Genomic DNA, 25097 nt, shown 5'->3' with positions numbered 1-25097 from the left:
CCTGTCTGTCCTGCCTCTGTCGGAAACACCTGTCTGTGCATACACCTGTACCTGTCTGTCCTGCCTCTGTTGGAACACCTGTCTGTGCATACACCTGTACCTGTCTGTCCTGCCTCTGTTGGAACACCTGTCTGTGCATACACCTGTACCTGTCTGTCCTGCCTCTGTTGGAACACCTGTCTGTGTATACACCTGCACCTGTCTGTCCTGCATCTGTCCCTGTGTAGGAACACCTGTCTGTGTATACACCTGCACCTGTCTGTCCTGCCTCTGCCCCCCTGTGTAGGAACACCTGCCTGTGCTTACACCTGTACGTGCAGCCCGTGTCCCCCTGTGTAGATATATTTAGCTCGCCCCTCTGCCCCCCTGTCACAGAGAAGGGAAGCGTAGAAAAGAAAGAGAGGAGAGCTTGACGTCAGGGCCGCCGCGGGAGCGCGCTCACTGCACCTGAGCAGGGGGAGGAGTCAGCAAGCGAGGGTTCCCCTTGTCTGACGTCACCTTCACCGATCGGGCCACGCCCCACCCATCCGCGATTGGTCAAGCGGCAGACCAGAGCGCGCTCTACTCCCCCTCCTCCCCACCCGTACGTCCCGCCCACCCCTCCCTCCTATTCCTCTTTCCCTGCAGCGACACTGGCAGGGGGCGGGGAGAGCTGGCCCGGGCGCGCGCTGGCTCTCCCCTCCTCCCCCCCCCCGCCTCCCGCGCGCTCCCGAGGGCTCCGGATCACTTCAAGATGGCGGCGCTAAGCGGGGGATCGGCCGAGGGGCCCTCACTGCTCAACGGGGACCTGGAGTCCGAGGCTGGGAGCCTGAGCGGAGCCGGGGAGATGTCAGCGGCAGGGGGTTACCCGGAGGAGGTGAGGGGGGATGGGAGAGCACCCCAAAACCCAGCGGGGTCCTGTCAGTGAGAGGCTGCTCTGTCTGCCCGGGACCATGGTCTTGTGTTATTGTCATTATCGTGCCATGTCGTGACATATCAGTGTGTGTGTGCATGTCTCTATTACTAACAGCATGCCCTGCCTTTATTATTATAATATGTGTCATGTCATGATGGGCTGCTGTGTGTTATTGTCTGTCGTGACATAAGCTTCGTTCTCTGCACGTCGTGACAGTTATGAGTGTATATGCAGTTACTGAGGACCCGTTATCCCATTATTGTGTGTATGTCAGGCCATTATAGTGTGCTGCATGCTATGTCTGCTTGTCATGACATATTATTGTGTATATTTTGTTATTACAGGGTATATGTCATGACATTATCGTGTATGTAACCTTTATTATTGCCTATTATGATGACATTTGGTCTTTATTGTGTCCCCTGGTGTTAATATTGCCGTGTATATGAAACCATGTGATCTATTAGGTTTCTGTGGGATATATTGGGGTCAATTCAATTCGGCAACTTATGAATAAAGCCGGGAATTAGCTCCCGACGCTATTCAATTCAGCTGCTAGTTACCCGCAATTGTCGGGAATTCTTCTCTCATCCCCGGGGGATGAGATAAGAAACCCGACAAAAGTGCTGCCTCGCAGCCGGCGCGAGGCTGATTCTATCGGGGTTAAGTCGGAGAATGACCGTTCTCCCGACAATTCAACCTGTTTAGTCGGCGAGAATGGGACATCGCCGACTTAACTGGAGCTGAATTGAATAGCGTCGGGAGCTAATTCCCGGCGCTATTCATAAGTTGACAAATTGAATCGACCCCATAGAATGTATATCTGTGCTTACTGACCCTGCTAGGACTGTGACGGCATCTATCTCTGTATATATAAAATATACATGCACTGTGAGATCTAATACGATCTTCAAAGGTGGCATCGAGGGGTCTGTACCATAGAGCTTCCAGTCCATGCGTTTCGCCTGAGTTCTTTTAGGTGTCTGTAACAACGCGTCGCCTTGGGGTGTCAGTACGATGGCATAGTACCTGTCTGGTGTGTGCATCTCTAGCATCTCATTCTAGTTATGCTCCTCATAGATTGCCGTCTTTGGGAACACTGTGTCGTGAATGATTGAATCCATACGTATATGACTATCCAGTATTGGTGAATTTGTTTGAAGTAGGTCGGCGCATCTCAGGGTAGATTGGAAATGTTAGCATTGGCTGCCGACCTTCGTGTTGTGCAGTCAGTCTCGTGGTAAAGTTGCAGAACTAAAAGTTGACTCTTCATTTATCTACTTATTGTTCACAAAGTTTAGAAGACATGGGCCGTGCAGCATCTCCTTACATGACACAGGTTATCGTTAGTTTATAGTTGTGTCTATAAAAGTTCTGTCTGCACCCAAGATCATGCTTTCTAGTTGGTCTATAATGTTGTGCGATTATCTCCGAGGCACGCGATTGGTGGAGGGCAACAGGCGGCCGTCCTCATCTGCGGCACCACGTTCCTTCCTGCGTTATTGTCACATGTGTATATATTCTATCTTATGGCACAAGCCTCCTGATATGCTATTATAGAGTTGAGTCTCTTTGAATAATACCCCTTACACACCGCACAAATAATCCGGTATATTGCCAGGTCGACACTGGTCGCTGTGCGGTGTGACTAGGTTACCTGGGTCGATGCGAGATTCCAAATCTTGTGTGGGACCCGGCATTGCGATCTGAAAGCAGTATTAATCTATTGTGTTAATTTATTGCTGAGTATAAGGGAAGTATGTGGCCATTTGGACGTTTAGTAGGCCACCCGTTGCGGCCCCTAAGCGCACCAGTTGGCGGTCGGATTGCCCTATGGGCAGTTCACCAGCCTGTCCTTTAGGGACACAAAGGGGTCAATTCTATTCTCAGACAGTTGAATAGTGGCGGGAATTAGCTCCCAACGCTATTCAATTCAGCTCCAGTTAAGTCGGCGATGGCCCGTTCTAGCCAACTAAACAGGTTGAATTATCGGGAAAACGGGCATTCTCCGACTTAACTCCCCGGTGCGAGGCTGATTCCCGACAGAATCAGCCTCGCGCCGGCCGCGCGGCAGAACTTTTGTCGGGTTTCTTATCTCATCCCCCGGGGATGAGAGAAGAATTCCCGACAATTGAGGGTCACTCGTCGCTGTATTGAATAGCGCCGGGAGCAAACTCCCGGCGCTATTGAACTGTCGGAGAATAGAATTGACCCCAAATAGGACTGTTCCTTTTATATGGCTTATAGTGCCACATTCTGGCATAGATCAATCATTAAATCCTCTGAGCTGCCTTTGGTAAGCCTGTGTGTACAGTTGAAATGTTCAGTAATCCAGAGTGACCAAATGGAAATTTGCTTAGGTTACAATCAATACCGAGCGGTTGCTATTGGTAACCACGGTCTATTCTGCAGAGCATCTATCTCCCGCTGGCTGCTCTATGCAGCAGGTGGCTGTATTCAGTCTTTTGAGCTCCTTTTGGATTAGTTCAAACCCTTATTTCTATTCCTACTTCTGCATATTCTTGTTTAGCTCAACCATTAAGGGCTGTCTTTGGTCTCTTATTTTTGTTTTGCTTACGGAATTGCACGTTTTGTTGTTGGCAGTGCAGCTCCTTTTGTATTCACGTACCTTTGCAGGCTGTGTATAATTTCTCTTGCAGGTGGTATATGGTCTATGAGCTTCAATGCAACACAGTGCACTATGTAATTATTGCTGTGTGAATTGATCAGCTTTGTACAAGTCGTCGTGTATTCATGCTCCTTGTAATGCAGTGAAAGACAAATCAAGGGAACGAGGTAGCGCCTACACCTAAAAAAAAATACATCATAGGCAAATAAAAATGACTGTTTCCTAACTTTTGAGGCACATTGGGGCAGATGTATTAAGGCTGGAGAAGTGATAAGTGCAAGGTGGTAGCGCACCAGCCAATCAGCTTCGATATGTAAATTGGCAGTTACGAGCTGATTGGCTGGTGCATTATAACTTTGCACTTATCACTGCTTTATCACTTCTCCTGGCTTAATACATCTGCCCCAATGGCTCCTAAATTCCAGGTTCTATTGTCCCAATGTCTGCCCAGAGATCAGAAGTTCTCCACCTGGGTGTTAGTTTGGTCATGGTTTTTGTAAGGAATTTGATTGTGTATATATCATTGGGGACGAATGTACTGAAAATCTAGGAAAACTAAACTTTGATAGTAAATCGCAACCAAAGCCAAAGTTAACACACTGTCCGTAAGAGAATAACTGCAGATCGAACACCTAAATCTGATTTAAAAAACAACAAAAACTTGCGCTTCAGAAAAGAGGACAAGGAATCAAATGTGACTGGTTACCAGTAGCCTTTTCTAGCAAAGAAGATCCAGCGCAGGTCCTTTTAAGGTCTCCTCCAGCTTTTAGGGGTATTGTTAGCTGTGAAGGTCCAGCGTAGGTGACTGGTCATGTAAGATCTCCTCCAGCTTTCAGGGGTATTGTCATACAAGCACTTTTCCAGCCTGTAGTTCCTGCATTGACAGACTAAAGGTATGGGAGATCTCTCCCCTTCCCTGTCACACGGGAGCAATTAAGCTAAGAAGACGCAGCGTACAGCATTTTCTGAGAATAATCACCCCTGTGATACGAGGATTGTTCCCCCTTGGCTGTTACCTGCCCACATTGGAGTTAAGTGTTGTGAAAAAAAAAAAAAGTATATGTAATTTGTTCTAATTGGATGTGTGTATATGTATATGTGTGTGTGTGTGTATATATATATATATATATATATATATATATATATTCTCAAAAAATTCAATACCTTTCCTGCGCTTACAAATAAGCAGCACAACTGAAAGCCCCCCTGCTAATAGGGACTTAGCAATAGAAACACAGAAAAAACAGAGTGCGTTAGTAAACTATGATGTTTCAGTGATAATCAATTCATCCACATATATACCGTGTTTCCCCGATAATAAGACACTGTCTTATTTTTTTTCTTCCAACAAAAAACACCCTAGGGCTAATTTTCGGGGTAGGGCTTATTTTACAGCCACATGCCCCCAGTCCTGCTTTTACAGCCCCCAGTCCTGCTTTTACAGCCATCATGCCCCCAGTCCTGCTCCTCACCTACAGCACTTTCCAGTTCGTTTCTTCTTCTTGCTTCTTCTTGCTTTCCGCCAGCACCGCTGCTCAGCTCCCGCCGTGTACAGAAGCCGCGTGATGTGCGCGGTGACATCATGCGCAGGTCGCAATGCATCCCTGGGACTGGGAGCTGGAGTCTTCAACGGCTGATACAGTACCGTACTGTACAGCATCCCTCAAGCAGGGCGGCGGTGAAGGGGGTTAGCGGGGGTGGAGCTGGGGGCATTGAATTTAGTGCACGGACTCAGGGAACGGGAATTTTGATAGGGCTTATTTTCGGGGTAGGGCTTATTTTGGACCAGTTTCCAAAAGCAGGGGTAGGGCTTATTTTTGGGGTAGGGCTTATTATCGGGGAAACATGGTAGTAGGTTCTCTTGGGGTCTATTCCTCTCAGTCTTCCCAGTTGGGGCCTACAGAGAAACCCACTCACCAGAAATATTCACCCAACAGAGAATAACAGATTAGTAACAGAACTTTTTGTTAAAAAATTTTTTTAATACAAAATTACATACAATGTAATCACTTAATTTCATAAAACATTCCGACCAATTGGACACATCAAATTGCTGTGATGTTAAACCAGGTGAGGGGGCCATTCTTGGTTTAACATCACAGCAATTTGATATGTGTCCAATTGGTCGGAATGTTTTATGAAATTAAGTGATTACATTGTATGTAATTTTGTTTAAAATTTTTTTTTAACAAAAAGTTCTGTTACTAATCTGTTATTCTCTGTTGGGTGAATATTTCTGGTGAGGGGGTTTCTCTGTAGGCCCCAACTGGGAAGACTCTGAGAGGAATAGACCCCAAGAGAACCTACTATATGTGGATGAATTGAATATCACTCAAACATCATAGTTTACTAGCGCACTCTGTTTTTTCTGTGTATGTGTATAGATATAGATAGATATAATAGATATCTCAAACGCCCCATTAATTTTTAAAAGTAAGACAAATTATTTGTCCCCATGCTACATTTTTTTTGAATTGTTAAGGATATATTGCATACAAATTTTGAAGAATCTGAGATGATATTTATGTGGCCCACCATGCCCCTGAAGATTAAAGATTTCTTTTTATTTCTATAAATTTCTATTTATTTTATCTGAAAAAGAAATAATTATTTGATTTGGATGGGCACAGCCACGATAGGCCCATGAGGCTTTATGCTGTTCCCTTTCTTTGTTATGTTCTTAAATCAATGTAAGACACGCATTCATGGCACACATACAAAAGTTGGCTTAGTTTTGCTAAAGTTAGTTGTTTTGTATAATACAATACACGTGCTTTAGTACCAAGATACAGACAATTTTTGGGTGTGGTGGTGGTGGACCACCTAAGTCAAATCGTACATCAAAAAAAACTTTGCACAGTTGTTTCTATGCTAAAAAGGTACATTTTAAGAATAGAGACAGCAAGCATTCCGAATGTCGGGGCGTTTGATGCACCCTAATATTATACATTCTTTTTATATTCTGTGCACCATTCATGATTTGTTACTTCAATTCTGTTTGATAAGACTGACAAAATTGACTGTTTGTAAAAAGAAAAAACTCACCCGGTTGAGTGCTACTTGTATAGGTGTCCTCTATTGTCAGACCTCTTGGTCTAAATTCACCAACCACAGGTCATTCTGGCTAATAACCTAATATATATAATAATATAATATATAATATATATTTCTTGTACTGATGTTATTTACACACATCATCATGGAGGACTGATTTTCAAGAATATAAAATACCCAAAATGGAAATAATGGTTAATGTTTGCTGACTCATGTGTGCACTACTTTACAAAACAAAAATTAAGTATCGGTTATGCTTCTAATGAGCATTAGTGATCAGGGTGACTCACTATTATCACACGCATTCAAAGTGTATTAAGTGTTGGTGTGCTGAGGACTCTTCTGCGCTTTGAACAGGTCTCCACTTCGTGCGTTGATCTGTTCATTTTTTTTCTTGCGTATTAGAGGATACTGGGGTTCCATTTAGTACCATGGGGTATAGATGGGTCCACTAGGAGCCATGGGCACTTTAAGAATTTGATAGTGTGGGCTGGCTCCTCCTTCTATGCCCCTCCTACCAGACTCCGTTTAGAAAATGTGCCCGGAGGAGCCGGTCACGCTTATGGAAGCTCCTGAAGAGTTTTCTGCATTTATTTTATATGTTTGTTATTTTCAAGGAAGGCTGGTTGGCACCAGCCTGTCTGCTTCGTGGGACTTAGGGGGGTAAAATGGCCCAATCTATTGAAGGGTTAATGGTCCCGTTCCCCGCTGACAGGACACTGAGCTCCTGAGGGAACTATTCGCAAGCCCCACCATGGCGAGCGTACATTCCCACAGCACACCGCCACCCCTAACAGAGCCAGAAGAGTGGTGAGTACTGAGTCGGCGTCTCGGTTAGCGGGGCACCGGCCATTATGGCGGCATGAGGGTACGGAGATGCATGGCTTCTAAATGGGGCGGATTGCGTCTCCAGACTCGGTACACAACTGCGTTTCAGTACACTATACACAGTACCCACACTGGCAAAAACAGCCTTAAAACGGGTTTCTCTCCATTTTAAGCACCAGATTACCTCAGCCAGTATAAAAAAAAAGCAGGAAGACCGTGCACCATTGAAGAGGCGGGGCTTCACTATGAGAGGATCCAGCAGCTCACCAGCGCCATTTTCCCTCTGCAGTGGACACAGACGCTGACTGACAGGGACGCGCAGCTCCTCTGGTGTGACTCCAGATTACCTCAGCGGTATCAGCGTGTCATAGCAGGGGGGGGGGGGAGCGATTTTATTAGTGTACTAAGTCCCCTATCAGGGCACTTAGTCTGCGACCCGGCTAAGCTTGGCATTAGTGATAAGGGCGCGGTGGGGGCTGGCTCCAAGTATTTGTGTTTCCCTGAAGGCATCTTTGTGGATAAATTGTGCTTAACCTTTTCGTGTGCGTGTGTGTGTGTGTGTGTGTGTGCGCTGTCAAATGTACATTATGTCAGGCAAAGAGTGTGTATCTTGTACAGCGGAGTGTTCCTCTTCACCAGGGGGTTCACTACTGAGTGCTCAGGGCAGTGCACCTTCCCAGAATAGCGGGGCTGAACCGGAGTGGATTAATTCCATTAAGGGAATGATCTCAAATATTTCTACAAAACTATCCCGCAATGAGAAAGAGACGCAATACTTAAGACAGACTGTCGGTGAGTTAATGAATAGAGACTCAGTCCCCAAACCAGTGTCTCAATCCCTTCCCATTTTTCCGCAAAAACGATCTCTAGCCCATATCCTGCAGTCTGACTCTGACAGGTCAGACACGGAGGAGGGTGAGGTGGATTTGGAGGGGGGGGGGGGGATGCTACTCTGTCACAGGGAATAGAGGCTCTTATAGAGGCTATCAGAGATGTTCTGCAAATTCCTGATAAGGTTTCAGGAGTGTGAGGAATCTTCTGTTAATGTAAAAAAACTAGTCCGCATTCACTTTTCCTGCATCAAAGGAATTGAATACTTTGTTTGAAGAACCGTGGGTTAATCCTGATAAGAAATTTCAAATCCCTAAAAGATTGCACTCATCTTTTCCCTTTCCTCTGGAGGATAGGTAAACATGGGAAAATCCACCGATAGTAGATGCATCAGTCTCTAGGCTGTCAAGAAAGATTGTATTGCCTGTCCCTGGTGCAGCCTCTCTAAAAGATATGGCTGATCGTAAAATTGAAACTACACTCAAATCATTGTACACAGCTGCTGGGGTGGCCCAGAGACCCACTATTGCATGTGCGTGGATCACAAAACCCATTGCTAAATGATCAGGTAACATAATTGAGGGGTTACATTCCTTGTCTAGGGGAATGCTGTTTTACTCCTGCAGCATATACAGGACTCTGTGAACTTTATGGTGGAAGCCATAAAAGAGATAGGCTTGCTTAATGCTTGCACCACCGCTATGGCAGTGTCAGCACGCAGGGGCTTGTGGCTATGCCAGTGGACTGCTGATGCGGACTCCAGGAAAGGCGTGGAAGGCCTACTATTCACAGGAGAGGCCTTGTTTGGAGACAAACTAGACAAATGGTTTTCCAAAGCTACTGCGGGTAAGTCTATGTATCTTCCTTCCGCAGCTCCCCCAGCAAGGAAAGCTTATTCAGCTTCAAATTTACAGTCCTTTCGGACAGCCAAGTTTAAGGGAAAATCCAGAGGTGCTTCTACGGCCTCCAGAGGCGGAAGGGGTTAACCACGCAAACAAGCAACTGCAGGTTCTCTGGAACAGAGCTCAGGCTCTGCTTCCTCAAACCTTCAGCATGAAGGTGGACCGCGAGGCCTGGAGGTCTGTCAGGTGGGAGCCTGACTATAAAATTCTTCAGTCACATCTGGTCAAGTTCGTGCCGGGATCCCTGGGTCATAGTTCTTATTTCCCAGGGCTACAGACTGGAGTTCCAAGAGCTCCCACCTCACAGAATCTTCAAATCAGGCTTACCAGCTTCACAAGACGCAAGTATAACTTTGCAGCAGGCCATCCAAAAACTGGTACAGACTCAAGTCATTGTTCCAGTTCCACCTCCTCTACACAACAAGGTGTACTATTCCAACTTGTTTGTAGTACCGAAACCGGACTGTTCGATACGACCAATTCTGAACCTCAAGTCCTTGAACCTGTTAAGAGTGTTCAAGATGGAGTCTCTGAGAGCAGTGATCTCAGGTCTGGAGGAAGGGGAATTCCTAGTGTCTCTGGATATCAAGGATGCGCACCTTCACATTCCGATCTGGCCTCCGCATAAGCCTATCTACAGTTTGCACTGAAGGACTGTCGCTACCAGTTCCAGGCCCTGCCATTTGGTCTCCCCACGGCACCAAGGGTGTACACCAAGGTGATGGCAGAGATGTTTATATTCCGCAAGCAGGGAGTGAACATAATTCCATACCTGGACGATCTTCTGCTAAAGGCGCCGTCCAGGGAGAGGTTGCTGGACAGCATTGGCCTCTCAACCAAACTTCTCCAGGATCACGGGTGGATTCTGAACCTTTCCGAAATCTCACATAGAGCCAACACGGAGGCTCCCATTCCTGGGAATGATACTGGACACGGGGTCGCAGAAAGTGTTCCTTCCGTTGGAAAAGGCATTGGTAATCCAGTCGATGGTTCGGCATGTCCTGAAGCCAACCCGGATATGTGTGCATCTATGCATTCGCCTTCTGGGGAAAATGGTGGTCTCTTACGAGGTGCTTCAATATGGAAGGTTTCACACAAGACCCTTTCAGCTCGATCTGTTGGACAAATGGTCCGGATCGCATCTTCACATGCACCAGAGGATTCTTCTTTCGCCAAAAGCCAGAATCTCATTTCTGTGGCCGCTACAGACCTCTCGCCTCGTCGAGGGTCAGAGGTTCGAAATTCAGGATTGGATCCTGTTATCCACGGACGCAAGCCTCCGAGGTTGGGGAGCAGTTACCCAGGGGGTGCAGTTTCAAGGAAGATGGTCAAGTCAGGAAGTCATCCTTCCAATCAACATTCTGGAACTCGGGGGCCCCATACAACGCCCTTCTGCAGGCCTCATCTTCAGAATCGGGCCATTCAAGTCCAGTAGGACAATGTGACTACAGTGACGTACATAAACCGACAGGGCGGAACGAAAAGCAGAGCAGCAGTGTCAGAGGTGTCAAGAATTCTCCTTTGGGCAGAAAGAAACGCTGTGGCGTTGTCAGCGGTCTTCATTCCGGGAGTAGATCAACTGGGAAGCAGACTTCCTCAGCAGACACGACCTGCGCCTGGGGAAGTTGGGCCTTCACCCGGAATTATTCAGGTGCTTGACACGTCGGCGGGCATATCCACAAATTGACATGATGGCATCTTGTCTCAACAAGAAGCTCAAGCGTTATTGTTCCAGGTCGAGAGACCCACAGGCAGTGGCGGTAGATGCTCTGACCACTCCATGGGTCTATCAGATGGTGTACGTTTTTCCTCCACTTCCTCTGATCCCAAGAATTCTCAAAAGAATAAAAAGGGAAAAGGTTCAAGCAATACTCATTGCGCCGGACTGGCCAAGAATGGCCTGGTACGCGGACCTTCTGGAGATGCTCCTCGAAGATCTGTGGCCTCTACTTCTTCGCAAGGATTTTGTGCAACAGGGCCCGTTCGTCTATCAGGACTTACCGAGGCTACGTTTTACGGCATGGGAGTTGAATGGCTAATTCTAGCCAGAAGAGGGATCCCTAATAAAGTTATCCTGACTATGATCGAAGCCAGGAAGGTGGTAACGTCTAAACATTTGGAAGAAATACGTATCTTGGTGTGAGAGCAGAATTTATTCTGCGGTGGAATTTCACCTGGGACGTTTCCTGCTTTTTCTGCAGGCAGGTGGGAATGTGGGCCTACGGCTGGGCTCCATAAAAGTTCAGATTTCGGCCTTGTCCATTTTCTTTAAAAAACAATTGGCTTCTTTCCCTGAGGTCCAGACGTTATTGAAAGGTGTTCTGCACATCCAACCTCCCTTTGTTCCCACGGCACCTTGGCATCTCAATTTGGTGCTGCAGTTCCTCCAATCGGACTGGTTTGAACCATTACAGGAGGTGGATGTAAAATATCTTACGTGGAAGACCGTTACACTGTTGGCCATGGCTTCAGCAAGACGTGTGTTGGAGCTGGGGGCTTTGTCTCACAAGAGCCCCTATTTAATTTTCCATGAGGACAGAGCTGAACTCAGAACTCGTCAGCAATTTCTTACTAAAGTGGTATCTGCATTTCACATCAACCAACCTATTGTGGTTCCGGTTATCACCGACACTTCCACTACTTCAAAGTCTTTGGATGTTGTGTGGGCTTTGAAGGTGTACATAAAGAGGACAGCTCGTCACAGGAAATCAGACTCTCTGTTCGTCCTATATGATCCCAATAAAATTGGGTGTCCTGCTTCAAAGCAGACAATTGCACGCTGGATCAGGCTCACTATCCAGCATGCTTATTCCACGGCAGGAATGCCGGTTCCAAAATCTGTTCATGCCCACTCTACCTAGGTCGGTGGGTTCTTCCTGGGCGGCTGCCCTGGTTGTCTCTGCTTTACAGCTCTGCCGAGCAGCTACTTGATCAGGTTCGAACACGTTTGCTAAGTACTACAAGTTCGATACTTTGGCCTCTGAGGACCTTCAGTTTGGTCAATCAGTTCTGCAGGAACCTCAGCACTCTCCCACCCGGTTTGGGAGCTTTGGTACATCCCCCATGGTACTAAATGGAACCCCAGTATCCTCTAGGACGTAAGAGAAAACAGGATTTTAATTACCTGCCGGTAAATCCTTTTCTTGTAGTCCGCGGAGGATACTGGGCGCCCGCCCGGTGCTTCGTTCTTCCTGCACTGTTACTTGGTTAAGTATTGTTGGTTCAGCTGTTGCTGTTCCTGTTTAAAGTTGGGTTAGCATAGCTTTCCTCTTTTGTATGTCCTGGTTCGGAATCTCGCTACAATCCTTTTTATATCCTTCTCTCAAAGTATGTCCGTCTCCTCGGGCACAGTTTCCGAGACTGAGTCTGGTAGGAGGGGCATAGAGGGAGGGGCCAGCCCACACTATCAAATTCTTAAAGTGCTCATGGCTCCTAGTGGACCCGGCTATACCCCATGGTACTAAATGGAACCCCAGTATCCTCTACGGACTACGAGAAGGATTTACCGGTAGGTAATTAAAATCCTATTTAATATTAATATATATATATATATATATATATATATATATATATATATATATATATATATATATATATATATATATATAATTATTATTTTTTTTTTTTTTTACTATGTCGTAAGTAAGCTTAGCTTCTCCCCCCCTTTTTTTTAATCTTTTTTATTTTTTGGTACGGTAATACTTAGTACATCCATTTTAGGCCTCAAATAAAAGGCGTTAATTTTGTGTTCAACACAGGTTCCTAAAGGGGTCTACTTCAATTAGGGTCTGTGTGCTGTTAGAACACCAGCAATGCTACCCTTCATTGCCGATTAGGTGCCTTTTTTTTAGATTTAAACGCATTTTAATAGGCACCACTTATGGGGCTATCTGTGCACAATGCATCGCGTATAATTCAATAGATGCTAAGTTGTTTACTAGGCTTTAACGCTGATAGCCCCACAAATATATTGTACGAATGGACCAGTACGTGCACATTGAGAAGCCTTCAGCACAGTCTGCAGCCCACACGAGTTACGGTGTGTTCTGTACAATACACTGAAGTCCTATGTGAGCACTCATTATGGTTCGTTGTTGTTGTTATAATAATTTATTATTATTATGATAGCGCCACAGGGGTTCTGCAGCACCTAAAGAAGGATATAAAGAAATGCGCAGAACAAGAAAGCAGTGACATTACAGTACAAGATGAGTTACATACAATATCCCAGCAGTTAAAATACTGTGTGCGGCATCCCAACACTGGGAACCCCGACACCTGGCTAAGGTAGCTAATCCTAATCCCTTTCCCGCCCCCCTTCCCTTCCCGTAGCATAAACCTAACCCTCCCAACCCCCCTGTCCCCCACGGCTTACCTATCCCGGGTGGCGGCAGGTCCTCCTTCGGGATAGAGGCGCCGGCATTGTAGTCCTCGTCTGGATCCCGGCTTGGGTATTCCCTTCAGTGTCGGGGTTCCAAACGCCAGGATCTTAGCCGCATCCCGTACAGGACCATGCAGGGCAGGTGCATGGGGGCAGGTGTATTAAGCCTGGAGAAGTGATAAGTAGAAGGTGATAACGCACCAGCCAATCATTATGGGTTTGAAAAATGACAGTTAGGAGCTGACTGGCTGGTGCGTTATCACCTCCCCCTTATCACTGCTTTATCACTTCTCCAGGCTTAATACATCTGCCCCATGGTATATAAACAATGCTGCATCAAGGTGCACTGTTGCTGCACTAAGATGCAGGGAGCTTTTGAGGACTTGCATGGAAAGCTGCAAAAGGGAGGGCAAGTGTGTGTGTGTGTGTGTGTGTGTGTGTGTGTGTGTGTGTGTGTGTTTTTTGTACTTTTTTTTTTTTTTTGTATTTTCTTTTTTTTTTTTCCTTTAACTTACAGAAGCGTTTGCCTTAGGACATGATTGCTGTTTTCATATATACTATATTCCTGTCACAAATTGCACTTTTTTTCACTTTTTAAATTGGTTTTACAAAAAAGAACAACCCCAAAAAATATTTTTTTTTTTTTTTTTTTTAAGTTTTGTATTTATATAGTGCATCTTGTGGTCAACTGGGAAGCGGACTCCCTAAATCGTCACGAGCTCCACCCGGGGTAGTGGGGGCTCCACCATCAGGTGTTTCGCCAGATCATCGACCGGTGGGGTTGCCCACAAATAGACATGATGGCTTCTCGACTCAACAAGAAGTTTCACTGGTATTGCTCACAAAATAGGGACCCTCAGGCGAGGGCAGTGGATGCACAGACGTCGCCTTGGCCTTACCGGCTGTTCTACCTGTCGATTCCATTACTCCCGAGGGTGCTCAAGCGAATCAGGAATCAAGGTGTCCAGGCACTTCTGATTGCCCCGGATTGGCCTCGGAGGGTGTGGTACGCAGATCTTCTGGACATGTCCGTCGAACACCCTTGGCTTCTACCACTAAGAAGAGATCTTCTTTAACAAGGACCGTTTGTCTACCCAAACTTACGTCGACTTTGTTTGACTGCATGGAGGTTGAGCGGAACATCCTAGCTCACAAGGGCCTTTCCAAAAAGGTTATTGCTACCATGGTTCAGGCCAGGAAACCTGTGACGTCAAAACACTATCATCATATCTGGACAAGATTTGTCTCTTGGTGCGAGGAACGCACGTATCCACCGGCAGAGTTCCACTTGGGTCGTTTCTTACGTTTCCTGCAGGCTGGTGTGGATAAGGGCTTACGTCTGGGTTCCATTAAGGTCCAGATTTCCGCTCTCCATTTTCTTCCAGAAGAAACTGGCACTATTGCCAGAAGTTTAGAGCTTCTTGCAAGGGGTACTCCACATACAACCTCCTTTTCTGGTGCCTACGGCACCCTGGGATTTGAATGGGGTGTTGAAAATGTCTACAGTCATCCTGGAAGACGGTGGCGTTACTGGTCCTGGCTTCTGCTAGGCGTGTCTCAGAATTGGGGGCCTTACCGTGTAAAAGTCCATACTTGGTCTTTTACGAGGACAGAGCGGAGATCAGGACTAGACAGCAATTCCTGCCGAAGGTTGTCTCTGTTTCACCTGAATCAACCTATTGTGGTTCTGACTCTTCTGCTCCTCCGGGGCGTTGGCTGCGGTGCAAGCCTTGAAGATCTATGTCAAGCGGACGGCTCGGATTAGAAAGACAGATTCCTTGTTCGTGCTCTATGATGCACAGAAAAAGGGTTGTCCTGCTTCAAAGCAGTCCAGTGCTCATTGGCTCAGGCTTACTATCCAACAGGCCTATGAGTCGGCAGCTTTACCTGTTCCTAAGTCTCTGAAGGCCCATTTTACAAGATCGGTGGGCTCTTCCTGGGCGGATGCCCGTGGAGTCTCGGCCTTGCACCTATGCCCGGCTGCTACCTGGTCGGGGAAGAACACCTTTGTGAAGTTCTACAAGCGAAATACCCTGGCCAAAGAGGATACCCAGTTTGGGCAGTCGGTGCTGCAGAAGTCTAATGGTTCCCATACACTTGTGCGATGCGACATCGCGGGGCATCGCAACGGCAGTTCAGGTGCGATTTAATCGCACCTGAACTGCCAAAGTGATTACCATGTGATCTTTTGCATGGTAATCACGTGATGGGCACGTCACTGCCGAGTGGGAGTGGCCTCCGTCCGCTCCCGGAGGGTGCCCAACGCGCATTGCAGTGTGATATATTGCATGTGTTTTTAAAACCCATGCGATTGCACTGCAACTCGATAAATATTAAGTGCAGCACATACTATCTTGAGACGCGAGATTCGACCGGTGTGCCCGCGCATCGTGTCGCAAGGTACCTAAAATGTGCATACAACTCCTCAATTTCTCTTACAGATCTGGTTGAAATCGAAGGTTAGCACCGATTATCTCACAAGTGTATGGGCACCATAAGTCTCCCGAATATTCCTTATGGATGCTAGAGAAAATAGGATTTTAATTATCTACCGGTAAATCCTTTTCTCGTAGTCCATAAGGGATATTGGGCGCCCGCCTCAGTGCGTTGACTTTTTTGCAGGTTCTCTTTTGTGTTTACCTGTTCAGCTGCTGTTGTTCTTGTTACCAGCCATTGCTGGTTGTTGTATGTTAGTGGTGTGCTGGTATATAAATCTCACCACCCTTTCTTATTATGTTCTTTCTCTCATATATGTCCTTTCTCCTTCGGACACTGTTTTACCTGTAACTGCCTGTGGGAGGGTGAAAAGAGGGGAGGAGTCAGCACACCCAGTGAAGAAATTTGAAGTGCACCGGCTCCTTTGGACCAGTCTATACCCCCTCGTACTAAGGTGGTCCTTCCGAGTTGATCGCAGCCAGCAACTTTTTGCTGCTGCTGCGATCAACTAGTCCACGCCTATGGGGGAGTGTATTTTAGCTTAGCAGGAATGCGATCGCCTGTGCAGCCTGCTAAGCTAAAAATTTTTTCAAGCAGAACAAGACTAGCCCAGGACATACTTACCCTGTGCGACGATCTCTGCGATGCTGGAGCTGGCTGTGACGTCAGACATCCGCCCTCCGTTCTCCTAGACACGCCTGCGTTTTCTTCTCCACTCCCCGAAAACGGCAGGCAACGGTCCGGACACGGCCAGGAACGCCTTCATTCTGTCAATCTTCTTGCGGTCGGCTCTGCGACCGCTATCTTCGTTAAGCGCAACGTAACCCGACGACCCCTGTCGCCGGGCAACAGCACGCGTGCGCAGTGCGGCCATCGTGCATGCGCATTCCAGACCCGTTCGCACCGCCACGAAATACCGCTGCGTGCGAACGGGTCGGAATGACCCCCTAAGTTTCCCCAATATCCCATATGGACTTTTATTATTATTTTTTTTTATTTTTTTATTAAAACATTCATACAAAAATACCAAAAATTTTTTCCAACTCTGCGGGGTTTTTTTTTTTAAAACTAGTAATTTCTTTGCAATTGTTATGTTGCCATTTTGGTTTTACCTGTAATGAGGCGCTGATCTCGGACAGCAGGTGTTGGAAGGGAGAGGGGGAAACGAATATTGGTGAATATGTTTATAGAGATGTCCTGTAGATGATACATTACAGAGAGGTTTTGTGCACAGAGCCAGGCGGCTGCTTCAAGGCCCCCTTCATACCTACTTGTAGAAAATGGAAGTATCTGCACATGGTTTAGCTGCAAGTCACCAGGCAGCAGTCTGCATTCATTTGCAACAGGGGCTTTATTGTGGATAAATAAGAGTATATACCGTATACCATAAGATGCTCACCCGTTCAGTGTAGAGGTGTGAGACAATGTTAAGGCCAGTACACAAGGGATCTTCCCCATAGATGTGTGCTGAGCTATTTATCACAGACCGCTCAGCACAGCGCGATGTGTGCGGAGCGAGGGGGGGAAGGGTGATGGGGGGGCACTCATTTCACCCAGCGGCGAAATGAGCGATGTGCTAGATTGTACCTGCATGCAGGCCAATCTAGCACTGTCGATAGCCATGCGCGGGGCCGCGCATAGCTGTCGCTTTGGGGCAAACACACGAGAAGATCCGTGCTTAAAATCTAAGCAATCTAGTCAGATTGCTTAGATTTTAAGGACTGATCTCTCCGTGTGTACCCCCCTTGTGGCACCTGGAGCACACCTCTCATGCCAAATTCACACTGCTTCAACCAGTGTCTGACCTGGGATACTGAACGTGTGTTGATGGCGGGTTTTCAGATGTACTTGCCCCATTCAGACTGCCGTATGGTCCTGGGTCGTTGCCGATGGACAACACTGGACCGTGGGATTGCAGGTTTGGCTGGAGTTTGACAGTTTAAACTACTGTAGCTTTAAATTCTGATCTTTTCCACCTGCACCCCCATTAGTGCCTCAAGGAGTAGGGCACAGTTTGTGAGGCTGCTTTTTTTTATTTCAAGTTTCACCCCACTTGTTTTTTGGCCTTCCTTCAGTAGGATTTGGAAGCTGTTTTAAAGGTTTGTTCTTTGACAAGGTCTAAATTTGTAATTTCAATCTACTGTACATCCAATGGCATTTGGCCCTTTTTACAGTGTATTGTGTGTATTCAGCCACCGTTTCATCCGCTAGTAGCTCCGTGGGATCTTCATCTAGTTCTATCTGCTCTCAAAGAGGCTTCATTTGAGTCTTTTTGTATTCAGCGGATCTTGAGTTAGTTACTTGGAAATTGGTTTTCCTTATGGCTATTGCCTCAGCTCGGCGTGTTTCAAAGTTAGAGACTTTGCCTTGCAATCCACCTTATCTCGTCTTCCATGACAATAGAGCGGTTCTCCGTACAGTTCCTATGTTCTAGTCAAAAGTTGTTTCGGCTTTCCACTTGAACCAGGAAATAGTTGTTCAGTCTTTTCCTCAAACTTCCTGAGACCGGGATGATCTGTCTCTGCTAGATGTAGTCTGAATTCTTCAGATTTATTTAGTCAAGACTTCTGCCACTCAGATTCTCTGCTTGTTCTTTACGATGCACATAGGCGTTGCTGGCCTGCTACAAGGCAGACCATTGCACGTTGGATCCGCTCGGTCATCACTCGAGCCTAACTAGTGCAGGGTGACCTGCACCAGACTGAGTGGCTACGTATTCCACTTGGCTGGTAGCAACTACCTGGGTAGCACAACACGGGGGAACAGGTCTGTCGCGCAGCTACCTGGTCCTCTGCGTTTTCATGATTTTGCCACTGGCGACGTCTTCTTTGGGCATACAGTTCTCAGGACAGGCAGCCTGAGCGTTCCCTCCCCTGGGGGCGGCTGTTGAATGTCCCATGGTCCAGTGTCGCCGAGCCTTGCTGCAAGAGAAGATAGCATTTCTGGTCACTAGCCGTTTGAATCCTTTTCTCTTAAGCATGCTGTGGGACACTGTCTTCCTCCCTTCATGCTCAGTTGTGCAAGGTCTTTGGTTCTTGACAGAACAATCAAACAAAGCTGTAGAGAAGACTAACTGCTCCTCCTTACTGGACTCTTTTAAAGATGTACTGGCATGATGGGGTCGCAGTGGGAGAAGCTCAGAATTAAAGCTACATTAGTACCAAACTCCAGTCCAACCTGCAATCCCATGGTCCAGTGTCCCACAGCTTGCTTAAGAGAAAAGGATTCAAAGGTAAGTGACTGAAATCCTTTTTTTTTTAGGCATGACCGGGTCATGCCTTTCACACCGCCGGCAACCCGAGTTGGACCTGGGGTAAACCATGGTCATGACACTGTCGGCCCTTTCACGCTGAGCCAGGATCCGGGTCATACTGGCTTGCCCCGGCAATAACCTTGGTTCTCCGATCAGTGGCCTAAACTAGATAAGGAAGAGAAAGAAGTACTTCTGGAATCCCAGGAGGTAACACCCTTCCTCACATTGCAGTAATGTTTTTTTACTTCATTATGTGATCCATTATTTCTTTTTCATCCACTAGGGGTCACTGGAGTTACTCTTGGGATATGGACGGCTTCCATAGGAACAAGGCACTACATAGTTAAATTTTGAACTCTACTCCCCTCCATATCCCAGAGTACCTCAGTGTTTTTTCTGTGCTCATTGTAGCAACAAGGCTTGTGTGGATTATACACACTTATTTGAATATTTTTATTTTCTCTAACGTCCTAAGTGGATGCTGGGGACTCCGTAAGGACCATGGGGATTAGCGGCTCCGCAGGAGACTGGGCACAACTAAAGAAAGCTTTAGGACTACCTGGTGTGCACTGGCTCCTCCCACTAAGACCCTCCTCCAGACCTCCAGTTAGATTCTTGTGCCCGGCTGAGCTGGATGCACACTAGGGGCTCTCCTGAGCTCCTAGAAAGAAAGTATATTTAGGTTTTTTATTTTACAGTGAGATCTGCTGGCAACAGACTCACTGCAGCGAGGGACTAAGGGGAGAAGAAGCGCGAACCTACCTAACAGGTGGTAGTTTGGGCTTCTTAGGCTACTGGACACCATTAGCTCCAGAGGGATCGACCGCAGGACCCGACCTTGGTGTTCGTTCCCGGAGCCGCGCCGCCGTCCCCCTTACAGAGCCAGAAGCAAGAAGAGGTCCGGAAAATCGGCGGCAGATGACTTCGGTCTTCACCAAGGTAGCGCACAGCACTGCAGCTGTGCGCCATTGCTCCTCATGTACACCTCACACTCCGGTCACTGATGGGTGCAGGGCGCTGGGGGGGGGGGGCGCGCCCTGAGGGCAATATATGACACCTTGGCTGGCAAATCTACATCATATATAGTCCTAGAGGCTATATAGATGTAAAATTACCCCTGCCAGTATTCCAGAAAAAACGGGAGAAAGTCCGCCAAAAAAGGGGTGGGGCCATCTCCCTCAGCACACTGGCGCCATTTTTTCTTCACAGTGCAGCTGGAAGACAGCTCCCCAGGCTCTCCCCTGTAGTTTTCAGGCTCAAAGGGTTAAAAAGAGAGGGGGGGGCACTAAATTTAGGCGCAATATATGTATACAAGCAGCTATTGGGGGAAAAATCACTCAGTTATAGTGTTAATCCCTGCATTATATAGCGCTCTGGTGTGTGCTGGCATACTCTCTCTGTCCCCCCAAAGGACTTTGTGGGGTCCTGTCCTCAGTCAGAGCATTCCCTGTGTGAGTGCGGTGTGTCGGTACGGCTGTGTCGACATGTTGGATGAGGAAGGTGAGGTGGAGCAGAGGCCGATATTTGGGATGTCGCCCCCTGTGGGGCCGACACCAGAGTGGATGGATAGGTGGAAGGTATTAACCGACAATGTCAACTCCTTACATAAAAGGCTGGATGACGTAGCAGCTGTGGGACAGCCGGCTTCTCAGCCCGCGCCTGCCCAGGCGTCTCCAAGGCCATCAGGGGCTCAAAAAACGCCCGTTACCTCAGATGGCAGACACAGATGTCGACACGGAGTCTGACTCCAGTGTCGACGAGGTTGAGACATATACACAATCCACTAGGAACATCCGTTACATGATCTCGGCAATGAAAAATGTGTTACGCATTTCTGACATGAACCCAAGTACCACATAAAAGGGGTTTTATTTTTGGGGAGAAAAAGCAGCCAGTGTTTTGTTCCCCCATCAGATGAATGAATGAAGTGTGTAAAGAAGCGTGGGTTCCCCCGATAAGAAACTGGTAATTTCTAAACAGTTGCTGATGGCGTACCCTTTCCCGCCAGAGGATAGGTCACGCTGGGAGATATCCCCTAGGGTGGATAAGGCGCTCACACGTTTGTCAAAAAAGGTGGCACTGCCGTCTTAGGATACGGCCACCTTGAAGGAGCCTGCTGATAAAAAGCAGGAGGCTATCCTGAAGTCTGTATATACACACACTCAGGTTCTATACTGAGACCTGCAATTGCCTCAGCAAAATAGTGCTGCTGCAGCGTGGTCTGATACCCTGTCAGATGATATTAATACCCTAGACAGGGATAATATTTTGCTAACATAGAGCATTTTAAAGACGTCGTCTTATATAGGAAGGATGCACAGAGGGATATTTGCCGGCTGGCATCCAGAATTAATGCAATGTCCATTCTGTCAGGAGGGTATTAGAAACCCGGCAGTGGACAGGTGATGCTGCCTTTAAAAGGCACATGGAGATTCTGCCTTATAAGGGTGAGGAATTGTTTGGGGATGGTCTCTGGGACCTCGTATCCACAGCAACAGCTGGGAAGAAAATTTTTTACCTCAGGTTTCCTCACAAAAGCCTAAGAAAGCACCGTATGTTCAGGTACAGTCCTTTCGGCTTCAGAAAAGCAAGCGGGTCAAAGGCGCTTCCTTTCTGCACAGAGACAAGGGAAGAAGGAAAAAGCTGCTCCAGGCAGCTAGTTCCCAGGATCAAAAATCTTCCCTCGCTTCCTCTGAGTCCACCGCATGACGCTGGGGCTCCACAGGTGGAGACAGGTGCGGTGGGGGCACGTCTCGGGAACATCAGGGACCAGTGGGCTTGCCCACAGGTGGATCCCTAGGTTCTGCAAGTAGTATCACGGGGATACAGGCTGGAGTTCGAGGCGACTCCCCCTCGCCGTTACCTCACATCAGCCTTGCCTGCTGCCCTCGGAGAAAGGTAGTACTGGCGGCAATTCACAAGCTGTACTTCCAGCAGGTGAAATCAAGGTACCCCTCCTTCAACAAGGCCGGAGTTACTATTCCAAAATGTTATGGTACCGAAACCAGACGGTTCGGTGAGACCCATTCTAAAATTGAAATCCTTGAACACTTATATACGAAGGTTCAAGTTCAAAATGGAATCGCTCAGGGCGATTATTGCAAGCCTGGAGAATTTCAGGGTATCACTGGACATCAAGGATGCTTAACTGCATGTCCCTATTTACCCTCTTCACCAGGTGTACCTCAAAATTGTGGTACAGGATGGTCATTACCAATTCCAGACGTTGCCGTTGGTCTGTCCCCGGCACCGAGGGTATTTACCAAGGTAATGGCCGAAGTACTTATCCCGTACTTGGACGATCTCCTTATAAAGGCGAGGTCCAGGGAGCAGTTGTTCGTCGGAGTAGCACTATCTCGGGAAGTGCTACAACAGCACGGCTGGATTCTGAATATTCCAAAGTCGCAGCTGGTTCCTACGACGCGTCTACTGTTCCTGGGTATGGTTCTGGACACAGAACAGGATGAAAAGGGTTTCTCCCGGAGGAGAAGTCCAAGGAGTTGGCATCTCTAGACGGAGACCTCCTAATACAAATACAGGTGTCGGTGCATCAATGCACGCGAGCCTTGGGAAAGATGGTAGCTTCTTACGAAGAAATTCCATTCGCCAGGTCCCATGCAAGGATCTTCCAGTGGGATCTGTTGGACAAGTGGTCCGGGTCGCATCTTCAGATGCATCGGCGGATAACCCTGTCTCCAAGGGCCAGGGTGTCGCTGTGGTGGTGACTGCAGAGTGCTCATCTTCTAGGGGGCCGCAGATTCGGCATACAGGACTGGGTCCTGGTGACCACGGATGCCAGCCTTCAAGGCTGGGGGGCAGTCACACAGGGAAGAAACTTCCAAGGCCTATGGAAAAGTCAGGAGACTTCCCTACACATAAATGTTCTGGAACTATGGGCCATTTACAATGCCCTAAGTCAGGCTAGACCCTGCTTCAACACCGGCCGGTGCTGATCCAGTCAGACAACATCACGGCGGTCGCTCAGGAAAACCGACAGGGCGGCACAAGAAGCAGGATGGCGATGGCAGAAGCCACAAGGATTCTCCGATGGGTGGAAAATCATGTGTTAGCACTGTCAGCAGTGTTCATTCCCGGAGTGGACAACTGAGAAGCAGACTTTCTCAGCAGACACGACCTCCACCCGGGAGAGTGGGGACTTCATCCAGAAGTCTTCCAAATGATTGTACACTATTGGGAAAGGCCACAGGTGGACATGATGGCGTCCCGCCTCAACAAAAAGGTACAAAGATATTGCGCCAGGTCAAGGGACCCTCAGGCGATAGCTGTGGACGCTCTGGTAACACCGTGGGTGTACCAGTCGGTGTATGTGTTCCCTTCTCTGCCTCTCATACCCAGGGTAATGAGAATAATAAGAAGGAGAGGAGTTTGAACTATACTCATTGTTCCGGGTTGGCCAAGAAGAGCTTGGTACCCAGAACTCCAAGAAATGATCTCAGAGGACCCATGGCCTCTGCCGCTCAGACAGGCCCTGCTGCAGCAGGGGGCCTGTCTGTTCCAAGACGTGCTGCGTTTGACGGCATGGCGATTGAACGCCGGATCCTGAAAGAAAAGGGCATTCCGGAGGAAGTTATCCCTACGCTATTTAAAGCTAGGAAATAAGTGAACGCAAACCATTATCACCGCATATGGCGGAAATATGTTGCGTGCTGTGAGGCCAGTAAGGCCCCAAAAGGAGGAATTTCAGCTAGGTCGATTTCTGCACTTCCTACAAGTCAGAGGTGACTATGGGCCTAAAATTGGGTTCCATTAAGGTCCAGATTTCGGCTCTATCGATTATTCTTCCAAAATAGAACTGGCTTCACTGCCTGAAGTTCAGACTTTTGTTAAGGGAGTGCTGCATAGTCGGCCCCCGTTTGTGCCTCCAGTGGCACCGTGGGATCTCAACGTGGTGTTGGATTTCCTGAAGTCGCATTGAGTTGAGCCACTTAAATCCGTGGAGCTACAATACCTCACGTGGAAAGTGGTCATGCTGTGGGCCTTGGCGTCGGCCAGGCGTGTATCAGAATTGGCGACTTTGTCATGCAAAAGCCCTTATCTGTTTTTTATATGGATAAGGCGGAATTGAGGACTCGTTCCCAATTCCTTCCTAAGGTGGTATCAGTTTTTCATGTGAACCAACCTATTGTGGTGCCTGCGGCTACTTGGGACTTGGAGGATTCCAAGTTTCTGGACGTAGTCGGGGCCCTGAAAAATATGTTTCCAGGACGGCTGGAGTCAGAAAGACTGACTCACTATTTATCCTGTGTGCACCCAACAAGCTGGGTGCTCCTGCTTCTAAGCAGACTATTGTTCGCTGGATCTGTAGCACGATTCAACTTGCACATTCTGCGGCTGGACTGCCGCACTCTAAATCTGTAAAAGCCCATTCCACGAGGAAAGTGGGCTCTTGGGCGGCTGCCCGAGGGGTCTCGGCTTTACAAATTTGCCGAGCTGTTACTTGGTCGAGGTCAAACACTCTTGCAAGAGTCTACAAGTTTGATACCCTGGCTGAGGAGGACCTAGAGTTTGCTCATTCGGTGCTGCAGAGTCATCCGCACTCTCCCGCCCGTTTGGGAGCTTTGGTATAATCCCCATGGTCCTTACGGAGCCCCCAGCATCCACTTAGGACGTTAGAGAAAATAAGATTTTACTTACCGGTAAATCTATTTCTCGTAGTCCGTAGTGGATGCTGGGCGCCCGTCCCAAGTGCGGACTTCTTCTGCAATGCTTGTATATAGTTATTGCTTCAATAAGGGTTATGTTATGGTTGCATCAGGGTTGGACCTGATGCTCTGTTGTTGTCATACTGTTGACTGGTTGTTATAAACTCGTGTTATACGGTGTGATTGGTGTGGCTGGTATGAATCTTGCCCTGGATTACCAAAATC

The 25097-nt window shown here is 47.7% G+C and overlaps 1 protein-coding gene across 4 annotated transcripts in view; it reads left to right on the top strand.

Annotated features, from left to right (window-relative positions):
* Positions 1-617: 617 nt before the first annotated feature.
* BRAF (B-Raf proto-oncogene, serine/threonine kinase) overlaps positions 618-25097 on the top strand; it is a 284434-nt gene continuing 259954 nt past the window's right edge. For 3 of the 4 annotated variants that reach the window (XM_063928963.1, XM_063928961.1, XM_063928962.1), the window contains exon 1: positions 658-856. In XM_063928963.1, coding sequence (XP_063785033.1) covers positions 734-856 — 123 coding nt within the window. In that variant the 5' untranslated portion in view covers positions 658-733. Of the gene's footprint in view, positions 857-25097 lie in introns of all 4 variants that reach the window. The other variant, XM_063928964.1, reaches the window with a different exon arrangement.

Source organism: Pseudophryne corroboree, chromosome 6, assembly GCF_028390025.1.
Source record: "Pseudophryne corroboree isolate aPseCor3 chromosome 6, aPseCor3.hap2, whole genome shotgun sequence".
NCBI lineage: Eukaryota > Metazoa > Chordata > Amphibia > Anura > Myobatrachidae > Pseudophryne > Pseudophryne corroboree.
Note: the sequence above shows the minus strand (reverse complement) of the source record. Positions and strands in the feature narration are given on the sequence as shown.